The 19,842-nt window shown below is 42.2% G+C and overlaps 1 protein-coding gene across 1 annotated transcript in view; it reads right to left on the bottom strand.

Annotated features, from left to right (window-relative positions):
- Window positions 1-1,039: 1,039 nt before the first annotated feature.
- The window catches only part of zdhhc4 (zinc finger DHHC-type palmitoyltransferase 4), a 36,018-nt gene continuing 17,215 nt past the window's right edge, over window positions 1,040-19,842 (bottom strand). Inside the window, exons 5-7 of the mRNA XM_063059550.1 lie at window positions 18,329-18,454; window positions 15,764-16,008; window positions 1,040-1,302 (exon numbers count right to left, since the gene is read on the bottom strand). Coding sequence (XP_062915620.1) covers window positions 1,045-1,302; window positions 15,764-16,008; window positions 18,329-18,454 — 629 coding nt within the window. The 3' untranslated portion in view covers window positions 1,040-1,044. The remainder of the gene's footprint in view (window positions 1,303-15,763; window positions 16,009-18,328; window positions 18,455-19,842) is intronic.

The following is a 19,842-nucleotide window of genomic DNA, read 5'->3' as shown; positions in this document are numbered from 1 at the left end:
TGCTGATCTCATTGACAACCACAGTGTTTAGCCAGGTTGACATCAAATAAAGGGCAGAACTTGAACACCCTGTCTGTGCAGCATTTAATTGTTACAGATGCTCCCTAGTGTCTGTAGTTTGGGCCACCCAGTAATTCTATTTCACCCCTTGAACCAGTATTGTGAGCACCAAGATTATTAAGATCTGAAGAATGGTAGAAACTTCAAGTTGCTTTGGTTAAAGCTGTGAAAAGAACTGATAAATAGAAATGGGTTTCTCTAAATGAACATTTATATTGAAATGGGAAATGGTGAAAACATTTGGGTAAGATGCCATCTACAGAGAAAAAGTGATTTTCTTTTGATCACCACCTACGCCTATTCTGGCACCCTTTTATAATCCAAATTAGTGTTGTCTCTCCCTAAAATAGCAAGACATGGGGGTCTCTAAATTGACCATAACAAACTGCCCAGCATGTTTTCCACTTTTTCCAGTGGTATTATGGCATTGTAATGCTAATTACTTTATGACAAAGAAAACATCAGGCAAAACGTCTTTTGTAAATCTGGCCTAAAAGTCACACCAATACTTGGGTTATAACAGCAATAAAGGTTCACAAAAGAACAGAGACTGTATATATCATAGCAGCCATCTCTTCACAAAAACAGACATGATTATGATCATCAATAGTACTGTAGCACAGCCTTTAGCTGAGGAAAAGAGTGCTTGAAGATTGAACTCAGCTGCCCATGAATCCCATGGTCTATTAGGCAGCTGCAATTTCTGCCCTCAATTTCAAGAAATTGAAATACACAGTGGGTACACCAAATAAGAGGTCAGATTGAAAGTGCACCACCAAGCTACAATAGAGCACATGATTCCCAAATTAGTTTGGTTGAGAGTTGCACGCAAAATGAAATAAGTCATCCTTGATCTCCTAACAGGTCATTGACTAGAGTGGCATTGACAAATGAAGTCAGAGTTCAGACAATTTACAATTTTAATTGGTTATAGTAGAAAAAATAGGATGTGGAAATCAGCAAAAAATATCCATTTCTGTCGTCTTATTTGAATCTTTTCTGAGTTGTCACAGGGCAGATGATTTCTTTCAGGTTTGTGATGAAGCCTCTATGATACAGATTATTCCTTGTTCGCCTGTCCATGTGACTTCTGCAGATGCTCTTGTATTTGTACCACTCATTTGATGTCTGATTTGTCATCGCTAAGAATAAATGAAAAGCAGTATATCCTGCCAGCAGGAAGGCAATAAGCAGCGTGAAGCCCAACATGAAGAAGATCCGAGGATAGATCAGGAACAGTTTCTGCAAATGGAACAAAGTTAGTTAATATAAGAAAAAAAACACAAAGTACCCAATCACCAGTGCAAACAACTGATAGTCATATACACTAAAATAATTGGATACTGTTATAATAATTGAAGGATGGATACTGACTTGGACCACATCTACTTCTGACTTCATCAGGGAGGGAAGAGCATTGACACAGCAGCTCAGTGAATGATGTCCTGGGACTACACTAACAGAGATGCAACTCTCGTCAGTGGAGAAATGTTGATGCCCCATGACTTCAACTTCACTAAGGTTTCTTGATATTACAGTGATCAAAATGGTGACCATGTTAAAGTCATTCGTCTTGAAATTCAGCATTTTAGAGCTATAGACATTTAGAATTAGCAGGTTACGAGTGAATAAGCACTGCTTCAATGGATGAAGAATAGGAGACATTGCAGAGTTCAAATGATGGAAGCCAAGGAGCGCATGAGAGAATAACTTGAATGTCAATGTTATGAATAATAATTTCAATTATAGTGCAGCTGTAAATTGTGGATAGCCAGAGGCTTTTTCCCAGGGCTGAAATGGTTAGCATGAGGGGTCATAGTTTTAAGGTGCTTGGAAGTAGGTACAAGGGGGATGTCAAGAGGCAAGTTTTTCCACAGAGTGGTGGGTGCGTGGAATGCACTACCAGCGAAGATGGTGGAGGCGAGTACAATAGGGTCTTTTAAGAGACTCTTAGATAGGTACATGGAATTTAGAAAAATAGAGGACAATGCGATAGGGAAATTCTTGGCAGTTTCTAGAATAGGTTACATGGTGGACACCACACTGTGGGCCGAAGGGCCTGTAATGTGCTGTAGATTTCTATATTTAGCTGTAATAAAGCTGTTATGAGTTTACTGTTACAGAGTAGATAGGGTTGTGACACCTTGGAGTGTGGATGTTGGAGAGTGAAGTATGAAAGCAGATAAGTTTTATTAATATTGTATTACTCATACTTTAATAGTTGTAATTGGTAGTTAAATCCAAAGCCAAGCATTGTTTTACCATTTCCTGAAGACACCAAGGATAGAACATCAAACAGTACAGACCCATTGGCCCACAATGTTGTGCATACCCTTTAACCTACTCTTAGATCAATTAAACTCTTCCCTCCCACAGTTTTCATTTTTCTATCATCCATGTGCCTAACAGTCTCTTAAACGTCCTTAACTTATCTACAATCAGCCCAGCATCATGTTCCATATACCACCACTCTGTGTAAAAAATAAAACCTGTGTCTGACATCCTCCCATACATAAACAAGATGCTGGAAATCTGAACAACACACACAAAATGCTGGAGGAACTCAGCAGACCAGGCAGCATCCATGGGGAACTGTTCCTCCACCATTTTGTGTGTGTTGCTTGAATTTCCAGCATCTGCAGATTTTCTCTTGTTTTTTCATGGGTTATGGAATCAGTTCAGTGTTTGGGTGAGTGAAATTGTCTCCTCTGACTCCTGTATCTCCTTGAGGAGCGGGGGGAGCATGGCCTAGATGGTGGGGGTCCTTGATGATGGATGTTGCTTTCCTGCAACAACACTCCCTGTAGATGTGCTCAATGGTGGGGAAGGCTTTACCTGTGATGGACTGGAATGTATCCACTATTTTTACAGACGTTTCCATTCAAGGTCATTGGTGTTTCCACACCAGGCTATGATGCAACTAGTTGGTATACTCTTCACTGAGCATCTATAGAAGTTGTTCAAAGTTTTAGATGACACAAGATGTATGAGCAGCATTAGGCTATTCAGCCCATCAAGTCTACTCTGTCATTCCATCATGGTTGATTTATTATCCCTTTCAACCCCATTTTGCTGCCTTCTTGTAACCTTTGACATAGTCATAGTCATACTTTATTGATCCCGGGGGAAATTGATTTTCGTTACAGTCTTTATAGACATCCTGACTAAATGAAAACCTATCATTTCTGCTTTAAGCAACACACATAAAAGTTGCTGGTGAACGCAGCAGGCCAGGCAGCATCTGTAGGAAGAGGTGCAGTCGACGTTTCAGGCCGAGACCCTTCGTCAGGACTAACTGAAGGAAGAGTGAGTAAGGGATTTGAAAGTTGGAGGGGGAGGGGGAGATTTCTGCTTTAAATATAATTAATGACTTGGCCTCCACAGCTGTCAGTGGCAATGAATTCAATAGATTTACAACACTGGCTAAAGAAATTTGTCCTCATCTCTTCTAAATGTACATCCCTCTACTCTGAGGCTCCGCCCTCCGATCCTAGTCTTGCCCACTATAGGAATCATCTTCTCCACATCCACTCTATCTAGCCGCAATCAACAGGAATTCTGCAGATGCTGGAAATTCAAGCAACACACATCAAAGTTGCTGGTGAACGCAGCAGGCCAAGCAGCATCTGTAGGAAGAGGTGCAGTCGACGTTTCAGGCCTGACCAAGGGTCTCGGCCTGAAACGTCGACTGCACCTCTTCCTACAGATGCTGCTTGGCCTGCTGCGTTCACCAGCAACTTTGATGTGTGTTGCTTGTCCACTCTATCTAGGCCTTTCAACATTCAAGATCTCCCCAACCACCCCCATTCTTCTAAACTCCAGTGAGTACGGGCCCGGAGCAATCAAATACTCCTTATACATTAACCCTTTCATTCCCTTGTGACCTTCCTCTGGATTCTCTCTAATGCTACCTTATCTTTTCTTAGATTAGGGGCCCAAATCTATTCACAGTACTCCAAGTGTGGTCTGACCAATGCTTTATAAAGTCTCAGCATTACATGCTTGCTTTTATATCTGGTTCTCTCGAAACAAATGCTACTCTGTTATTTCTTATACTGCTTGCATTTAAATATAACACCTTCAATCCTGTATTCATCACCCTTTTTGATTTTGCCCCCATGTTACATTTCAATTCATTCCACTGAGTGCAATTTTATCTTATCATCAGCCTGTCCTTCCTCACAGTCTCACTACACACTGTATCTACTTATATACCAACTGTCCCACCCCCAGCCCTCTCACTCCGGTTCCCATCACCCTGCTAATTTAGTTTAAACCTGCTCACAAGGATACTGGTCACCCTCAGTTCCAAGTGTAACCCAACATTTTTTGGACAGATCATACCTTCTCTAGACGAGATCACAATGAGAGATCACAATGATCAAGAAATCTGAAATCCTGCCCCCTGCACCAATTCCTCAGTCTGCATTCATCTGCCAAATCATCCTATTCTTATCCTCACTGGTACGTAGTGCAGGCAGCAATCCAGAGATTATTACCGCAGAGGCCCTGCTTTTCAACTTTCTATCTAATTCTAAGTTCTCTTCAGGACTTCCTCCCTTTTCCTACCTATGTTATTGGTATTAATATGTACCAGGACTTCAGGCTGGTCACCCTTCTGCTTTAGAATGCTGTGGACCTGATCTGAGACATCCCTGACCCTGGCACCTGGGTGGCAAAATATCATATAGGTGTCTCTTTCATGTCAACAGAATCTCCTATCTGCTCCTCAAACTATTGAATCCCCTATCACTACTGCACTCCTCTTCACCCTCCCCCCTTTCCCTTCTGAGCTATAGAGCCAGACCCTGCCAGAGACCCTGCAGTCACTGTGGCTTCCCCCAGTAGGTCCTTCACCCCTCCCCCCAAAACAGTATCCAAAATGGTATACTTATTATTGAGGGGAATGGTCACAGAGGCATTCTCCACTGGCTGTCTATTTCCTTTCCCTCTCCTGACTGTCACCAAGGTACCTTCCTTCTGCAAATAACGGGTGACTACCTCCTTATAGTTCCAATCTTTCACCTCTTCATTTTCCCATGTTCCGAAGGTCATCAAGCTGCAGCTCCAGTTCCTTAATATAGTCTCAAAGGAGCTGCAGCTTGATGACCTTTGTGCAGATGCAGTTATCAAGGAGACAGGAGGTCTTCCACAGTTCCCACGTCTCACACAAGGAACATACCACTAACTCTGGACTCATTCTCAGCGCATTCTAGCTATGTACTGATAGACAAAGAAAGAGAAAAAAAAAACTTACTAGAACAATACCTCCATCTGTGCTTGGTCAAGCCTGTTCTCGACGAAGCATGTTGAGCCAAAGCCTCCCACTCTAAAACTGGGCCATTCCAATAATGCCAAATCTTCACAAACTGCTGAGAAAGTAGAGGTCGTCTTTGTAATGGCACTTACATAGTAGACCCGATAGACCCTTTGAAATGATAACACTAAGGAATATAAAGTTGCTGGCCCTCTCCACTTCAGATCCCAAGATGCAAACTGGCTCATAGACATCTGTTTTCCTCCTCCTATAGTCAATAATGAGCTCTTTGGTTTTGCTGGCATTGAGTTAGAGACTGAAAATCTGGTTGAATGGTGCCACAACAACAATCTCTTAGCTATATGTTGACTCATCACTGCCTTTAACAGTGGTGTTGTCAGCAAACTATGACATTGCAGCTGTACTTAGCCTCACAGTCATAAGTATAAAGCGAGTACAGCAGGGGCTAAGCACACATTTGTGGTGCACCTATACAGATAGCGATTGTGAATGAGATGTTGCCAATCCAAACTGACTGGGGTCTAGAAGTGATAAAACTGAGGATCCAGTTGCACAAGGAGGTATTGAGGGCAAGGTCTTGGAGGTTACGGATTAGTTTTGAGAGGATAATAGTGTTGAATGCCAAGTTATAGTCAATGAAAAGCGTCCTGATGTATGCATCTTCACTGTCCAGATGTTCCAGGGTTAAGCAAAGAGCCAACAAAATGGTATCTGCTGTTGATCTGTTGTGATGGTAGGCAAACTGGAGCGGATCCAAATCACTCCCCAGTCAGGAGTCGGTATGTTTCATCACCAACCTCTCAAAGCACTTCACCACTGACAGGCTGATAGGCAGGAGGCAGTGAATGGGAATAAAAGGGGCCTTTTCTGGTTGGCTGTCTGTGACCAGCAGTTTTAGCCACGTTGTTTGTCAATGATTTAGACAATGGAATTGATGGCTTTGTGGCAAAGTTTGCGAATGATATGAAGACAGGTAGAGGGGTAGGTAGTACTGAGGAAGCAACATGATTGCACCAGGACTTAGACAAATTGGAACAATGGGCAAAAAAGTGGCAGATGGAACACAGCGTTGGGAAATGTATGATAATGCACTTTGGTAAAAGGAACAATAGTGCAGACAATTATCTAAATGGGGAGAAAATTCATACAACAGAGATGCAATTAGGAGTCTTCGTGCAAGACTCCCAGAAAGTTAATTTACAGGTTGAGTCTGTGGTAAAGGCAGCAAATGCAATGTTGGCATTTATTTCAAGGGGAATAGAATATATAAGCAAGGAAATAATGCTGAGCCTGTATATGACACCAGTCAGGCTACACTTGGAGTATCGTCAACAGTTTTGGGCCCCGTATCTCAAAAAGGATGTTTGTCTTTGGAGAGAGTTCAGAGGAGGTTCATGAGGATGATTCCAGGAATGAAGAAGTTAACATATGAGGAGCATTTGGCAACTTTGGCCCTGTACTCACTGGAATTTAGAAGAATGCGGGGGCATCTGATTGAAATGTATAAAATCCTAAAGGGATTGGACAGGCTAGATGCAGGAAGATTGTTCCCGATGTTGGGGAAGTCCAGAACAAGGGGTCACAGTTTGAGGATAAAGGGGAAGCCTTTTAGGACTGAGATTAGGAAAAACTTCTTCACACAGAGAGTGGTGAATCTGTGGAATTCTCTGCCACAGGAAACAGTTGAGGCCAGTTCATTGGCTATATTTAAGAGGGAGTTAGATATGGCCCTTGTGGCTACAGGGATCAGGGGGTATGGAGGGAAGGCTGGTGCAGGGTTCTGAGTTGGATGATCAGCCATGATCATAATAAATGGCGGTGCAGGCTCAAAGGGCCGAATGGCCTACTCCTGCACCTATTTTCTATGTTTCTATAATGTTGAGGCTTTATAAGATACTAGTCAGGTCGCACTTGTAGAGTACTGTCAACAGTTTTGGGTCCCAAATCTCAGAAAGGATGTGTCGCCATTGGCGAGAGTCCAGAGGAGGTTCACAATGATGATTCTGGTTAACATATGAGGAGCATTTGGCAGCTTTGGGCTTGTACTCACTGGAATTTAGAAGAATGGGGGGGGGGATCTCATTGAAACCTACTGAATGTTGAAACGATTAGATAGGATGGATATGGAGAGAATGCTTCCTAAGGTGGGTATATTCAGAACTAGAGGGCACAGCCTCAAATTGAGGGGCAACTTTTAGAACAGAGTTAAGGCGGGATTTTTTGAGCCAGAGAGTAGCGAATCTGTGGAATGCTCTGCTACAGACTGCGGTGGAGGCCAAGTTCATGGGTATATTTAAGGCCTGGCCCTCAGCATGTTGCAGCTCTCTTGATTCACCCAGGACTTCTGGTTGGGGCAGATTCTGAATGATTTTGTGGGACACACTTGTCCACAATTGACTTTAATAAAGTCTGTGACAACTGTGGCATATTTGATCCCAGTCCACCGACTGACTCAAAGCGATCCTGTAGCCATTTCTCTGCCTCCTGTGACCTCCTCTTTGTTGCTCTTGCTCTTTCTGCCTGTATGCAAGTAGGAGGAGGACAGTCAGATAATCAGATTTCCTGAAATGTGGTATAGGTTTGGAACAGCAGACCGTCATGATGGTACTGTGGTAGTAGTTGGGTGTGTTGGGACCCTGGTGCTGCAGGTGCCATGTCGGTGATAACTGGGCAGAGATTTCTTCAAGTAAACTTGATTGAAGTTTCGGGCAATGATCTGAAAGGTGTCGGAGTAGGTTGTTTTTTGTTGTTAATCACACCACTTAATACATCAAGTGCTTGCTTTAACATCTGCCTTTGGCAATATGTAAACTGAACAAAATATTCCATGTGTGTTCTAACCTTGCAGCTCCAGAATGAAAGTCCATGTGCCTTCTTAATTGTCAAACTTATGCTGCAAATTTGATAGATGATGTGGACCCCAAGATCCCTCTGTTCCCCCACACTGCTAAGAATCCTGCTATTAACCCTGTATTCTGCTTTCAAGTTCAATCTTCCAAAGTGAATTGCTTCACACTTTTCCATATTGAACTCCACTTCTCACTCCAGCTCTGCATCCCATCAATATCCCATTGTCACACATGACAGCCTTCTACAATCTACACTATCCACAACAACACTAACCTTCATGTCATCTGCAAACTTACTAACCTACCCTTACACTTCTTCAACCAAGTCATTTATAAAAATCAGGAACAGCAGGGATCCCAGAACAGATCTCTGCAGAAAACCACTGGTCGTCGACCTCCAGGTAGAATACGCTCCATGTACTACCACCCTCTGCCTTTTGTGGGCAAACCAATTCTGAATCCACACAGACAAGTGACACTGGATCCTACGCCTCCTGACTTTCTGAATGAGCCTACCATGGGGAACCTTATCAAATGTCTCACTAAAACTCCATATACAGTACTGCCACTGTTCTGCCTTCATTGATATGTCTTCTCACTTCCACAAATAATTCAAATAGGCTTGTGAGGCATGACCTGCCCCTCACAAAGCCATGCTGACTATCCCTGTTCAATCTACGCTTTTGCAAATGCTCGTAAATCCTGTCTCTAACAATAGTTTACCCACTATTGACTTGAGACTTACTGGTCCATAATTACACAAAATGATGAAATCAAATGATAAAACTAAGTAGAACAATCAAAAGTTGTGGGACCGGGATAGAGATCCCTCTGCAAAGGATTAGAAATGTTAAATTCCAAAAATAAAAAGTAAATAAAAACTTTCACTGAATCACTACATATTAAACTTCATGCAGGAATGCTGATCATATTTCCGGTACTTGAATAAGCTAATTGCCGAATGTTAACAATTTTGTTCAATTCCAGTATAAGAACAAACCTGCAATCATATACTAGTTTAGTAAGTTCAAAAGTATCCAGAAGAAATCAATTACTCATGTAGGTCACTGTATAACAAATTCATAATATCCACAAAGATATTACAGGAAGGAGATTAAATGTATGAAACAGCAACAGGCTATTCAGTCCAACCTTGCCTGCTCATTAAACTTTTCATTTAATGCTCCTTCTCCATTGTTTGTTGCCTTTAAAAGCTATTCACCTCAACAACTCCCCAGGTAGGAGCAACTCAAATATCTCCACCATGACTGGAAATTCTTCTTCTTACAGTAACTTCCCCTTTGTCACTAATAAATTAACCTTAAATGGTTGGCCTCTGTCACACGGCAATACTGGATCTACTCTTCTCTATTTTACTGAAAATATCTTTAATTGTAAAAACTTCTATTAGGCCTCCTTTCATGCTGTTTCTTCATCAGTTTATCCCTTCTTGAAAGGCAAAATTTAACATTCTGGTATCATTAATGCAAATTTTTATTGTGTTCGTCCTCTTAAAACATGATGTGCAGAATTTTATTACTGTGATTAAAGCAATTTTTGTATTAGTTTACAGTTCTTTCCATCTAGATAGAAAAACATGCACTAGAGTTAATGGTCTTGAATCTGTATGACTACTTTCAGTAATTTGTGCATCTGTATTCAGATCTTACAGACACAAGAGACTGCAAATGTTGTAATCTGGAGCGACAAACAATCTGCTGTAGGAACTCAGTGGATTGTGCAGTATCAATACAGGCAGTAAGGAATTTTTCAAGTTTCAGGTCAAAATCCTAGATCAAAACTGAGAGTGGCGAAGCAAGATAGCCAACATAGAAAGTAAAAGGGGAGAAGTGAACTTTGGAAGGTGTACAGTGTCATGCTGATTGTACTGGAGAGGGGAGCAGAGCAGGATGGAGTTGGAAGATAGAGGCAGACAGAGAGGGAAAAAAAATCTTCAAAGTACATATCACCATATACTACCCTGAGATTATTTTTCTTGTGACCATTTAGAGTTGAGACAAAGAACACAATAGAATCAAAGAAAAACTACACACACACACACACAGATAAGGAAAGGCAGATGGAGCAAGGTTGGATGAAGAGAGTTTGAAGGTTGGAAACAGTTGCTGGAGGGTTATGATTGGGATAGGGTCAGGTCTCTGTCACTGAGCCTGGCTCTGTGGCTCACAAGGGAAGGATGGACTAGAGGTGAGCTATAGTAATAAGGGGATTAGTTGGTTAGGGGAATAGGAGGTTCTGTGGATGAGAATGAGTTTCCCGGATGGCATGTTGCCTTCAGGGTGCCAGGGTCAGGGACATCTTGGATCGAGTCCACGGCATCCTGAAGTGGGAGGGTGAGCAGCCAGAGGTCATGATCCATCTCATCACCCAATGAATGGGAAGGAGCGATGTCAAGGTCCTGCAAAGTGAGTTCAGGGACTTGGGTGCTAACTTAAAGGACGGGACCTCCAGTGTTGTAATATCAGGATCATCACTGTGCCACATGCTAGTGAGGCCAGAAATTGGAAGATCGTACATTTTGACATGTGGCTAAGGAGGTGGCTCAGGAGCAAGGGCTTCAGATTTTTGGATCATTTGGTCCTTTTCCATGGAAGGTGGGACCTGCAGAGAAAGGGCAGTTTTCATCTGAACTAGAGGGGGATTAACATACTAGAGGGAAGGTTTGCTAGTGCTGCACAGGGGGGAGGATTAAATTTGAGCTGCAGGGAGATGGAAACTAGAGCACCAGAACACATAGAGCAGTAGTTGTGGAGATAGATGTTCATAAACCTTCCATCCAAGCCAATTATTTGGATTAACAGATTTTTTCTAGAAACATAAGGTTGTGATAGTTGGTGATTTTTAATTTTCCACACGTTGTCTGGGACTCCCTTACTGTAAAAGAGCTGGATGGGAAAGAGTTTGTCAAATGTGTTCAGGACAGTTTCCTTAGGCAGTACATAAAAGTCCCAACTAGAGAGAGTGTAATACTTGACCTCTTATTAGTGAATGAGACAGTGTGGGTGACAGAAGTTTATGTGGGGGAATACTTTGCATCTAGTGATCATCATGCTATTAGTTTCAAGGTAATTTTGTAAAATGATTGGTCTGATCCTCAGGTTGAGATGCTAAATTAGAGAAAGACCAATTTTGATGGTATCAGAAAGGATGCCGGAAGTGTGGATTGGGACATGCTGTTTTCTGGCAAAGGCATAAGGCAAAGGCTGTAAGTGGGAAGCCTTCCAAACTGAAATTTTTAGAACCTGTCAGAATAACAGGTTGATGGAACCTTGGTTTTTGGTGATATTGAGCCCCAATTTAAGAAAAAGGAGGTGCATAGCAGGTATAGGCAGGTAGGAACAATGAGGTACTTGAGGAGTACAAGAAATGCAAGAGAACACTTAGGAAGAAAATCGGGGGAGCTAAAAGAAAGCATGAGATTGCTCTAGCAGACAGGGTGGAAGGAGAATCTTAAGAATCTCTACAAAAATATATTAAAAAATATAGCAAGAGACAAAATTGTTCCTCTGGAAGCTCAGAGTAGTAATCTATGTGTGGATTTGAAAGAGATGGGGAGATCTTAAATGGCTATTTTGCATCTGTATTTACTTGGGAGACAGACACAGAGTCTATAGTAGTGAAGCAAAGCAGCAGCGTAATTATGGACCCTACAGCATGCAGAGGAGGTGTTTGCTGTCTTGAGGCAAATTAGAGTGGATAAATCCCGAGGGCCTGACAAGGTGGTCCCTCGGACCCTGTGGGAGGCTACTGCAGGGGCGTTAGCAGAGGTATTTAAAACATCCTTAGTCACAGGTGAGGTGCCCGAGGATTGGAGGATAGCTAATGTTGATAGCTATCTTAAACAATAAAGTTCAAGATAGGCTCTAAGAAGTAGGAAAGTTATTGAGATGTATTCTAAGGGGCTGGGTATATAATTATTTGGATAGACATAGACTGATTAAGGATAGTCAACATGGCTTTGTGTGTGGTAGGTCATGTCTAACCAATATTACAGAGTTTTTCAAGGAAATTACCAGGAAATTCGATGAAGGCAAGCCAGTGAATGTTGCCTACATGGACTTTAGCGAGGCATTTGAAAAGGTCCCACATGAGAGGTTGGTCAGGAAGGTTCAGTCGCCTGACACTCAAGATGAGGTAGAAAATTGGATTAGACATTTACTTTGTGGGAGAAGCAAAAGAGTAGTTGCTTCTTTGACCCAAGACCTGTGATTAGTGGTGTACTGCAGGGATTGTTGCTGGGTCCATTGTTGTTTGTCGTCTATATCAATGATCTGGATGATAATGTGGTAAACCATATAATATAACCACATAACAATTACAGCATGGAAACAGGCCATCTCGGTCCTTCTAGTCCCTGCCGAATACTTACTCTCACCTAGTCCCACCGACCTGCACTCAGCCCACAACGCTCCATTCCTTTCCTGTCCATATAGCTATCCAATTTAACTTTAAATGACAATATCAAAACTGGATCATAAAAATTTGTGGATGACACCAAGATTGTAGGACAGCAAGTATGACTATCATAGCTTGCAGAGGGATCTGGACAGCTGGAAAAATAAGCCGCAAAATGGCAGATGGAATTTAATGCAGACCAATGTGAGGTGTTACACTTTGGGAGAATCAACAAGGGTACCAAAGGTCTTACACAGCGAGCAGTAGGGCAGTGAGGAGTGCGGTAGAACAGAGGGATCTGAGAATACAAATCCATAATTCCTTGAAAGTGGTGTCACAGAGAGTTAGGGTCGTAAAGAAGCTTTTGGCACATTGGCCTTCACAAATCAAATGAGTACAGGAGTTGGGATGTTATCTTGAAAGTGTACAAGATGTTGGTGAGGCCTAAATTGGAATATTGTGTGCAGTTCTTCTCATCTACCTACAGGAAAGATATAAACAAGATTGAAAGAATGCAGAGAAAATCTACAAGATGTTGCTGGGGCTGGAGGACCTGAGTTATAGGGAAAGTTTGAATAGGTTAGGACTTTACTCCCTAGAACGTAGAAGATTGAGGAAAGATTTGACAGAAGTATACAGAATTACAAGGGGTATAGATAGGGTAAATGCAAGCAGGCTTTTTGCACTGTTGGGTGAGACATTAACAAGAAGTCATGGGTTAAGGGTGAAAGGTAAAACGTTTAAGGGTAACATGAGGGGAAACCTTTTCACTCAGAGGGTGGTGAGAGTGTAGAACAAGTTGCTAGTGCAAGTGGTGGACATGGTTTGATTTCAACGTTTAAGAGAAATTTCGTAGGTACATGGTGGTAGGGATATGGAGCGCTATGGTCCAGATGCAGGTTGATGGGAGTAGGCAGATTAACAGTTCAGCACAGACTAGAAGGGATGAAGGGCCCATTTCTGTGCTGTAGTGTTCTATGCATTTGGTGATTGCAATGTAGCCTTCTCCACATGTGAGACCAGTGCAGATGGGACAACTATTTCATTATGCACTCAGTGACCACCCCAAGCTCACAGTTGTATGTCATTTCAACCCCATTATCCTGTCTTCTCTCCACAACCTTAAATGCCCTGACTAATCAAGAACCTATCAGCCTCCACTTTAAATATACCCAATGACCTGGCCTCCTTAGCCGTCTATGCCAGTGAATTCCACAGATTCACCACCCTCTGGCTAAAGAAATCACTCATCCTCTCTGTTCTAAAGCGACATCCCTCTATTCTGAGGTTGTGCCCTCTGGTCCTAGATCCTCCCACCCCACTATAAGGAGTATCTTCTTCACATCCACTCTAACTAGGCCTTTCAATATCTGATAGGTTTCAATGAGATCTCTCCTCATTCTTTTACAATCCAGCAAGTACAAGCCCAGGGTTATCAAATGCTCCTCATACGTTAACCTGCCATTCCCAGAATCATTCTTGTGCACCTCCTTTGGATCTTCTCCAATGGCAGCAGATCCTTTCATAGATAAAGGGCCCAACACTCCAAGTGTGATCTGAACATTACATCTTCGCACTTATATTCTAGTCTTCTCGAAATAAATGCTAACATTGCATTTGCCTTTCTTACCACTGACTCAAACTGCAAGTTAACCTTTAGGGAATCCTGCAAAAGCACTCCCAAATCCCTTTGCAACTCTGATTTTTGAATTTTCTCCCCTTTTAGAAAATAGTCTATACCTTTATTCCTTTTACCAAAGTACACTTCCTACACTATAATCCACCTGCCACTTCTTTGCCTATTCTCCTAATCTGTCTAAGTCCTTCTGCAGACTCCTTGCTTTCTCAACACTACCTACCCCTCCACCTATGTTTGTATCATCCGCAAACTTGGCCACAAAGCCATCAATTTGGTCAACCAAATCATTGCCATCCAAAGTGAAAAGAAGCAGTCCCAACACTAACACCTGAAGAACACCACTAGTCACTGGCAGCCAACCAAAAGAGGCCCCTTTATTCCCAGACTTTGCCTACTGTCAGTTAGTCAATTTTTTATCCAAGCTAGTATCTTTCCTGCAATACCATGGGCTCTTTTCTTGTTTAGCAACTTCATGTGTGGCAACTTGTCAAAAGCCTTCCAAAAATCCGAGTACAGAACATCCACAGGCTCTCCATATCTATTCTGCCTGTTACTTCCTCAAAGAAATCCAACAGGTTTGTCAGGTAACATTTCTCTGAAAGAAACCATACCGATTTTGGTCTGCTTTATCATGTGCCTCTAAGTATCCAGAAGCCTCATCTTTAATAACATCTTATCAACAACTGACATCAGGCTAACCGGCCTATAATTTTCAGTCTTTTGCCTCTCTCTCTTCTTAAAGAGTGAAGTGAGATTTGCAATTTTCCAGTCCTCTGGGAACATTACAGTATCTAATGATTCTTGAAAGATGTTGGGTTGCCATGATGCTGTTTTGATTGTCCAAATAAAATAGTGATTCAGAGAACAGTTGATACATGGAACATGTTGCCAGAGTTGATGGAATCTGATTAAATAGGTAAGACACAGAAAGATATGCTCCTAATGGAGGCAAATAGCATTGGTGTAGATGGACATGATTGTCAAACGCTGATGTCCCCATTTCTTGGTTACATGACTTTATAACATTAATAACAGGACTTTTTTTTCTTTTGTATTTGCAGAGTTTGTTAGCCTGTTAGGTGTGGTCTTTGATTGATTTTGTGTTTCTTGGATTTACTGTATGCCATAAGTAAATAAATCTCAGGGTTGTATATGGTGACATACAGTATATGTACTTTGATAATAAATTTACTTTGTACTTTGTATTACCTTTATGTAACTTGTGTCTACTTTTTGTGCCTTACCCTCTTAGACAGCAGATGCAGAGGTCTGATTCATGTTGAATCCAATATGGTCTCTAAGTAAGTGAAACATTTCTCAGGGTTACACCTGAGATTTGGTGGACGTTTCACTCAGATCAATGTTCAAAGGCTTAACCCCCACAGTTCAAATTGTATTTTCCAGTAAATAATGTATATGAGTAAATAGCAAGTAGCTAACAACTTTTCAGCACTGCATGGATTCTGAAAGGTCACAGCATTTGCAAAGACCCAGACAACAACAGAAAAGCTGTTTCCCTACCTGGACTATAAACAGAATGCCAACAGGTACATCTTCACCCTCAGCATTTACATACATGGCCTGAGGTAAATTAGACATCAATGCCACTCGAACAAGGAATCTTAATGTCATTATTGCCACTGCAGCAGCCATCCCAGAGAGGGTTACCAGGTAGAATAGGAAGTAACGTATGTTTAATGCCCCAATGCAGTTATTCACCCAGACACAATGGTGGTCAAATCGATGGACACAGCAGTTGCACAGTCCTGAGAAAGAGAAAAGAAAATAATTATATTTACTCCTGAAGCCACTTTCAGCTTCAATCCACATGGGTTGGATGTCTTTTGTCTTTGCCTTTCTGCATCTCCTGTATGAAATTAACTTGAGTCCTCAGCAAATATCAAGCCATTGGGAAGAACTGTACTGGACTTGTTATTACGAGGAATTCTGCAGATGCTGGAAATTCAAGTAATGCAGCAGGCCAGGCAGCATCTCTAGGAAGAGGTACAGTCGACGTTTCAGGCCGAGACCCTTCATCAGGACTAACTGAAAGAGGAGCTAGTACAGCATCTCTAGGAAGAGGTACAGTCGACGTTTCAGGCCGAGACCCTTCATCAGGACTAACTGAAAGAGGAGCTAGTACAGCATCTCTAGGAAGAGGTACAGTCGACGTTTCGGGCCGAGACCCTTCGTCAGGACTAACTGAAAAAAGAGCTAGTAAGAGATCTCGGCCCGAAACGTCGACTGTACCTCTTCCTAGAGATGCTGCCTGGCCTGCTGTATTACTTGGACTTGTTATTAAATTGCCAACATCTCTGGGGATCAGCTGTTCTGGTGAGCTCCTGGAGAGAGGCTGCAACTGTAGTCATTATGAATCAACTCTTATGAGAGAAACAATCTCTTGGTCTCAAAATCTCAGCAAGTATCTCAGCATTAGTGTCCAAATGCATCAAATGAGGTACTTGGAAGACATTTACCATTGTTGCTTTATTTAATGGTTCTTTTGAGTTTCAAAAAGGACAATATGTAAATGGAAGACTTCCTTCTCCACACATTGTACCTTAATGGGCAACATCCAGGGCTCTTTCTGTTTGACAGATTTCAAAATTAAGATGAAATAAAAAAAATCTTTGCCAGTTTAGTCAAGCCTTTTAAGTAATATTCTTATATTTTTACTGACTGTGTCGCCGAACTTAAATCAACATTTTTTAGGGTGGTACAGTTCGTAGAGCTGCTGCCTTACAGTGCCAGTGACCCAGGTTCATTTCTGACTACAGTGCTGTGTGTGTGGATATGCATTACCTTCCGTGATTGCGTAGCTTTCCTCTCACAGTCCAATGGCATGCAGCTTGCAGGTTAACTGACCATTCTTAATTGCTCGTGTTGGAGGGTGGTACGATATGGGACAGTTGATGAGAATGTAATGAGAATTAGATGGTAGAGGAGTAAATGGTGCTTAATGTTGGTATGGATGCAGGCCTAATAGTTGGTTTCTGTGCTATGTGACACTATGCCCTTGTTTGTCATCCTTTTGTCCCATTTGGACCCCTGTGTAGACAAAACAACTGCAATACATTGGGAACCCTGTCAAATTCTAAAAACCTTTGTCGGTTTGTCAGAATTGATGAAGACATTCAATGCAATTCAAGTTTAATTGTCATTCAATCATAGATGAATACCCATGAAAACAGCCAAACAAGACAGCGTTATTCTGGGACCACAGTGCAAAGCACGGTACCAACAGTCACACTGCACGAAGCACACACAGCACTTACAAAATAGCAAGCACATGTAAGATATCAGTTAAATAGGTTCAATTCGAAATGATAATTGAATTCAGGAAGGTAAGAGGCCCCAGACAAGCCCCACTATTCATTAATGGGGAGGCAGTGGAAAAGTCTCCAGTTTCAAGTTTTTGGGGATGTACATTACTGAGGAGCTCTCTTGGTCCATAAACACAACCTCATCAGGAGGGAAGAGCTAATCTGCACCAGAAATTGCTGGCCAACTTTTATTGATGAGCATACTGACATACAGAATGACAGTGTGGTACTCCAACTGCAGCAAGACAGATCACAAAGCACTCCAGCAGGTGATTAGGACAGCTCAGCACATCAATGGGACTCAACTACCGGACTTGGAGACCATCTGCAACTCTCAATGTCTAGAGAGCGCCTGTAACATCATAAAGACACATCCTGTCCTGGATACTGTCTGTTCAATCTCCTGCCATCTTAGCCAAGACAGTAAGACTGAAAAGCAGCTTCTTCCCGAGGGCTGTTGCGCAGATGAATAATGCTACACTCTGGCTTGCCAATGATTTTGAGTGTTATGAACTAACAAAGTCACTTGTTGCATGTAAAGATGGGAATTTTAAAAAAAATTAAGCCATACAGCATGCATTGTAAATCTGTTTAATGGACTGGAGTAGCACAATAAAGTTTTACTCTATTCTAGTCTAAGATCTATGCCCTACACATTGACCTGTGTTTTCTCTTCACAAATGCTGACTTATGTATCTATCCAGATTTCCTAAATGCATTCTCAATACACACCCACAGTACCCATATGTCATAAGTTTCTTACGGCAGTGCCTTGACCGTGCCAGTTTCACTAGTTTGCATGTTGAGCAGACACGAGCATGTTGGTACAAAATTCCATCATATGTATACACTTTCAGAAGCTGCTTGTGGTTTGAAGGTGAAATTATACCTTTGAAAAACAATTAAGAAATACACATTAAGCTTAAAATCAAATGCAAGAAGTTGTAAATGACAACCACAGACACAATCTCAAAAGTGTGTAGAACTGACTTCGATGAAAAATTAAGCCAAATCCTATTTCAACTCATCTGACTCCCTTGTCCACTTGTCCCTCCTCACCGATCTCCCTCCTCGCACTTATCCCTGCAAGCATGACAAGTGCTACACCTGCTCCTACACCTCCTCCCTCACCACCATTCAGAGCCGCAACCAGTCCTTCCAGGTGAGGTGGTATCTCACCTGACGATATGCCGGGGTCATTTACTGTACCTGATGCTCGGTGCACCCTCCTCCACATCGGTGAGACACAGCGTAGATCGGAGGACTGCTTTGTTAAGCTCCTTTACTCCATCTGCCACAAAAGGTGTGTTTTTCCAGCGGCAACCCATTTTAATTCTACTTCCCATTCCCATATGTTGGTCCATGGCATCCTCTACTGCCACGATGTGTCCACCCTCAGATTTCAGGGTCAAGACCTCATATTCCATCTGCATAGCCTCTGACGGCATGAATATAACTTACGGTAATTTCTTCCCCCCTCTCACTTCTCCTTTTCCATTCTCTATTCTGGCTCCCCTCTTACCCTACTCTGCCCCTCACCTGCTTCTGATGTCCACTGTAATATCCTATCAGATTCATTCTTCTTCAGCCCTTTACTACATCCACCTATCACCATCCAGCTTCTCACTTCATGCTCCTTCCCCCACCCACTCATCTTCCCCCTCATCTGGTTTCACCTATCACTTGCCAGCTTGTACTCCTTCCCCTCCCTCAACTTGTTATTCTGGCTTCTTCTTCCCTCCCTTTAAGTCCTGATGAAGGGTCTCGGCCTGAATTCTCTCCTATAGACGCTGCCTGACTGAGATTTTCCTGCATTTCTGTTTTTTAAAATTACTGGACAATAGATCTAACCAGCTCCCCTCCACCATCACACTCCTCTGTCTGGTGGAACTGTTTCTTATCTTCAACAACTTAGCATTTGGCTCCTCGTACTTTCTCCAAAACAAAGGTGTAGCAATTGACACTGCCTGCCTTTTTGTGTCTAAGTGGAACAATCCACTTTCCAAGCCTATACTGGTAATGTTCCCCAACTTCTTCTCTGCAACGTTGACACCGGCATTAGTGCTGCCACCTGCATTGGTGCTGCTTCCTGCACCCAAGCTGAACTTGTCAATTTTATCATCTTTGCCTCCAACTTCCACCCTGCCCTCAAATTTACTTCATTCATCTGTGGCATTTCTCTCCCCATCTCAATCACACTGTCCCCATCTCTGGAAAGAAACTATCTACTGAAATCTTCTACAGACCTACTGACTCTCACAGTTATATTAACTATAG

The sequence above is a fragment of the Mobula hypostoma genome, chromosome 9 (genome assembly GCF_963921235.1).
Source record: "Mobula hypostoma chromosome 9, sMobHyp1.1, whole genome shotgun sequence".
Taxonomy (NCBI): Eukaryota; Metazoa; Chordata; class Chondrichthyes; order Myliobatiformes; family Myliobatidae; genus Mobula; species Mobula hypostoma.
Note: the sequence above shows the minus strand (reverse complement) of the source record. Positions and strands in the feature narration are given on the sequence as shown.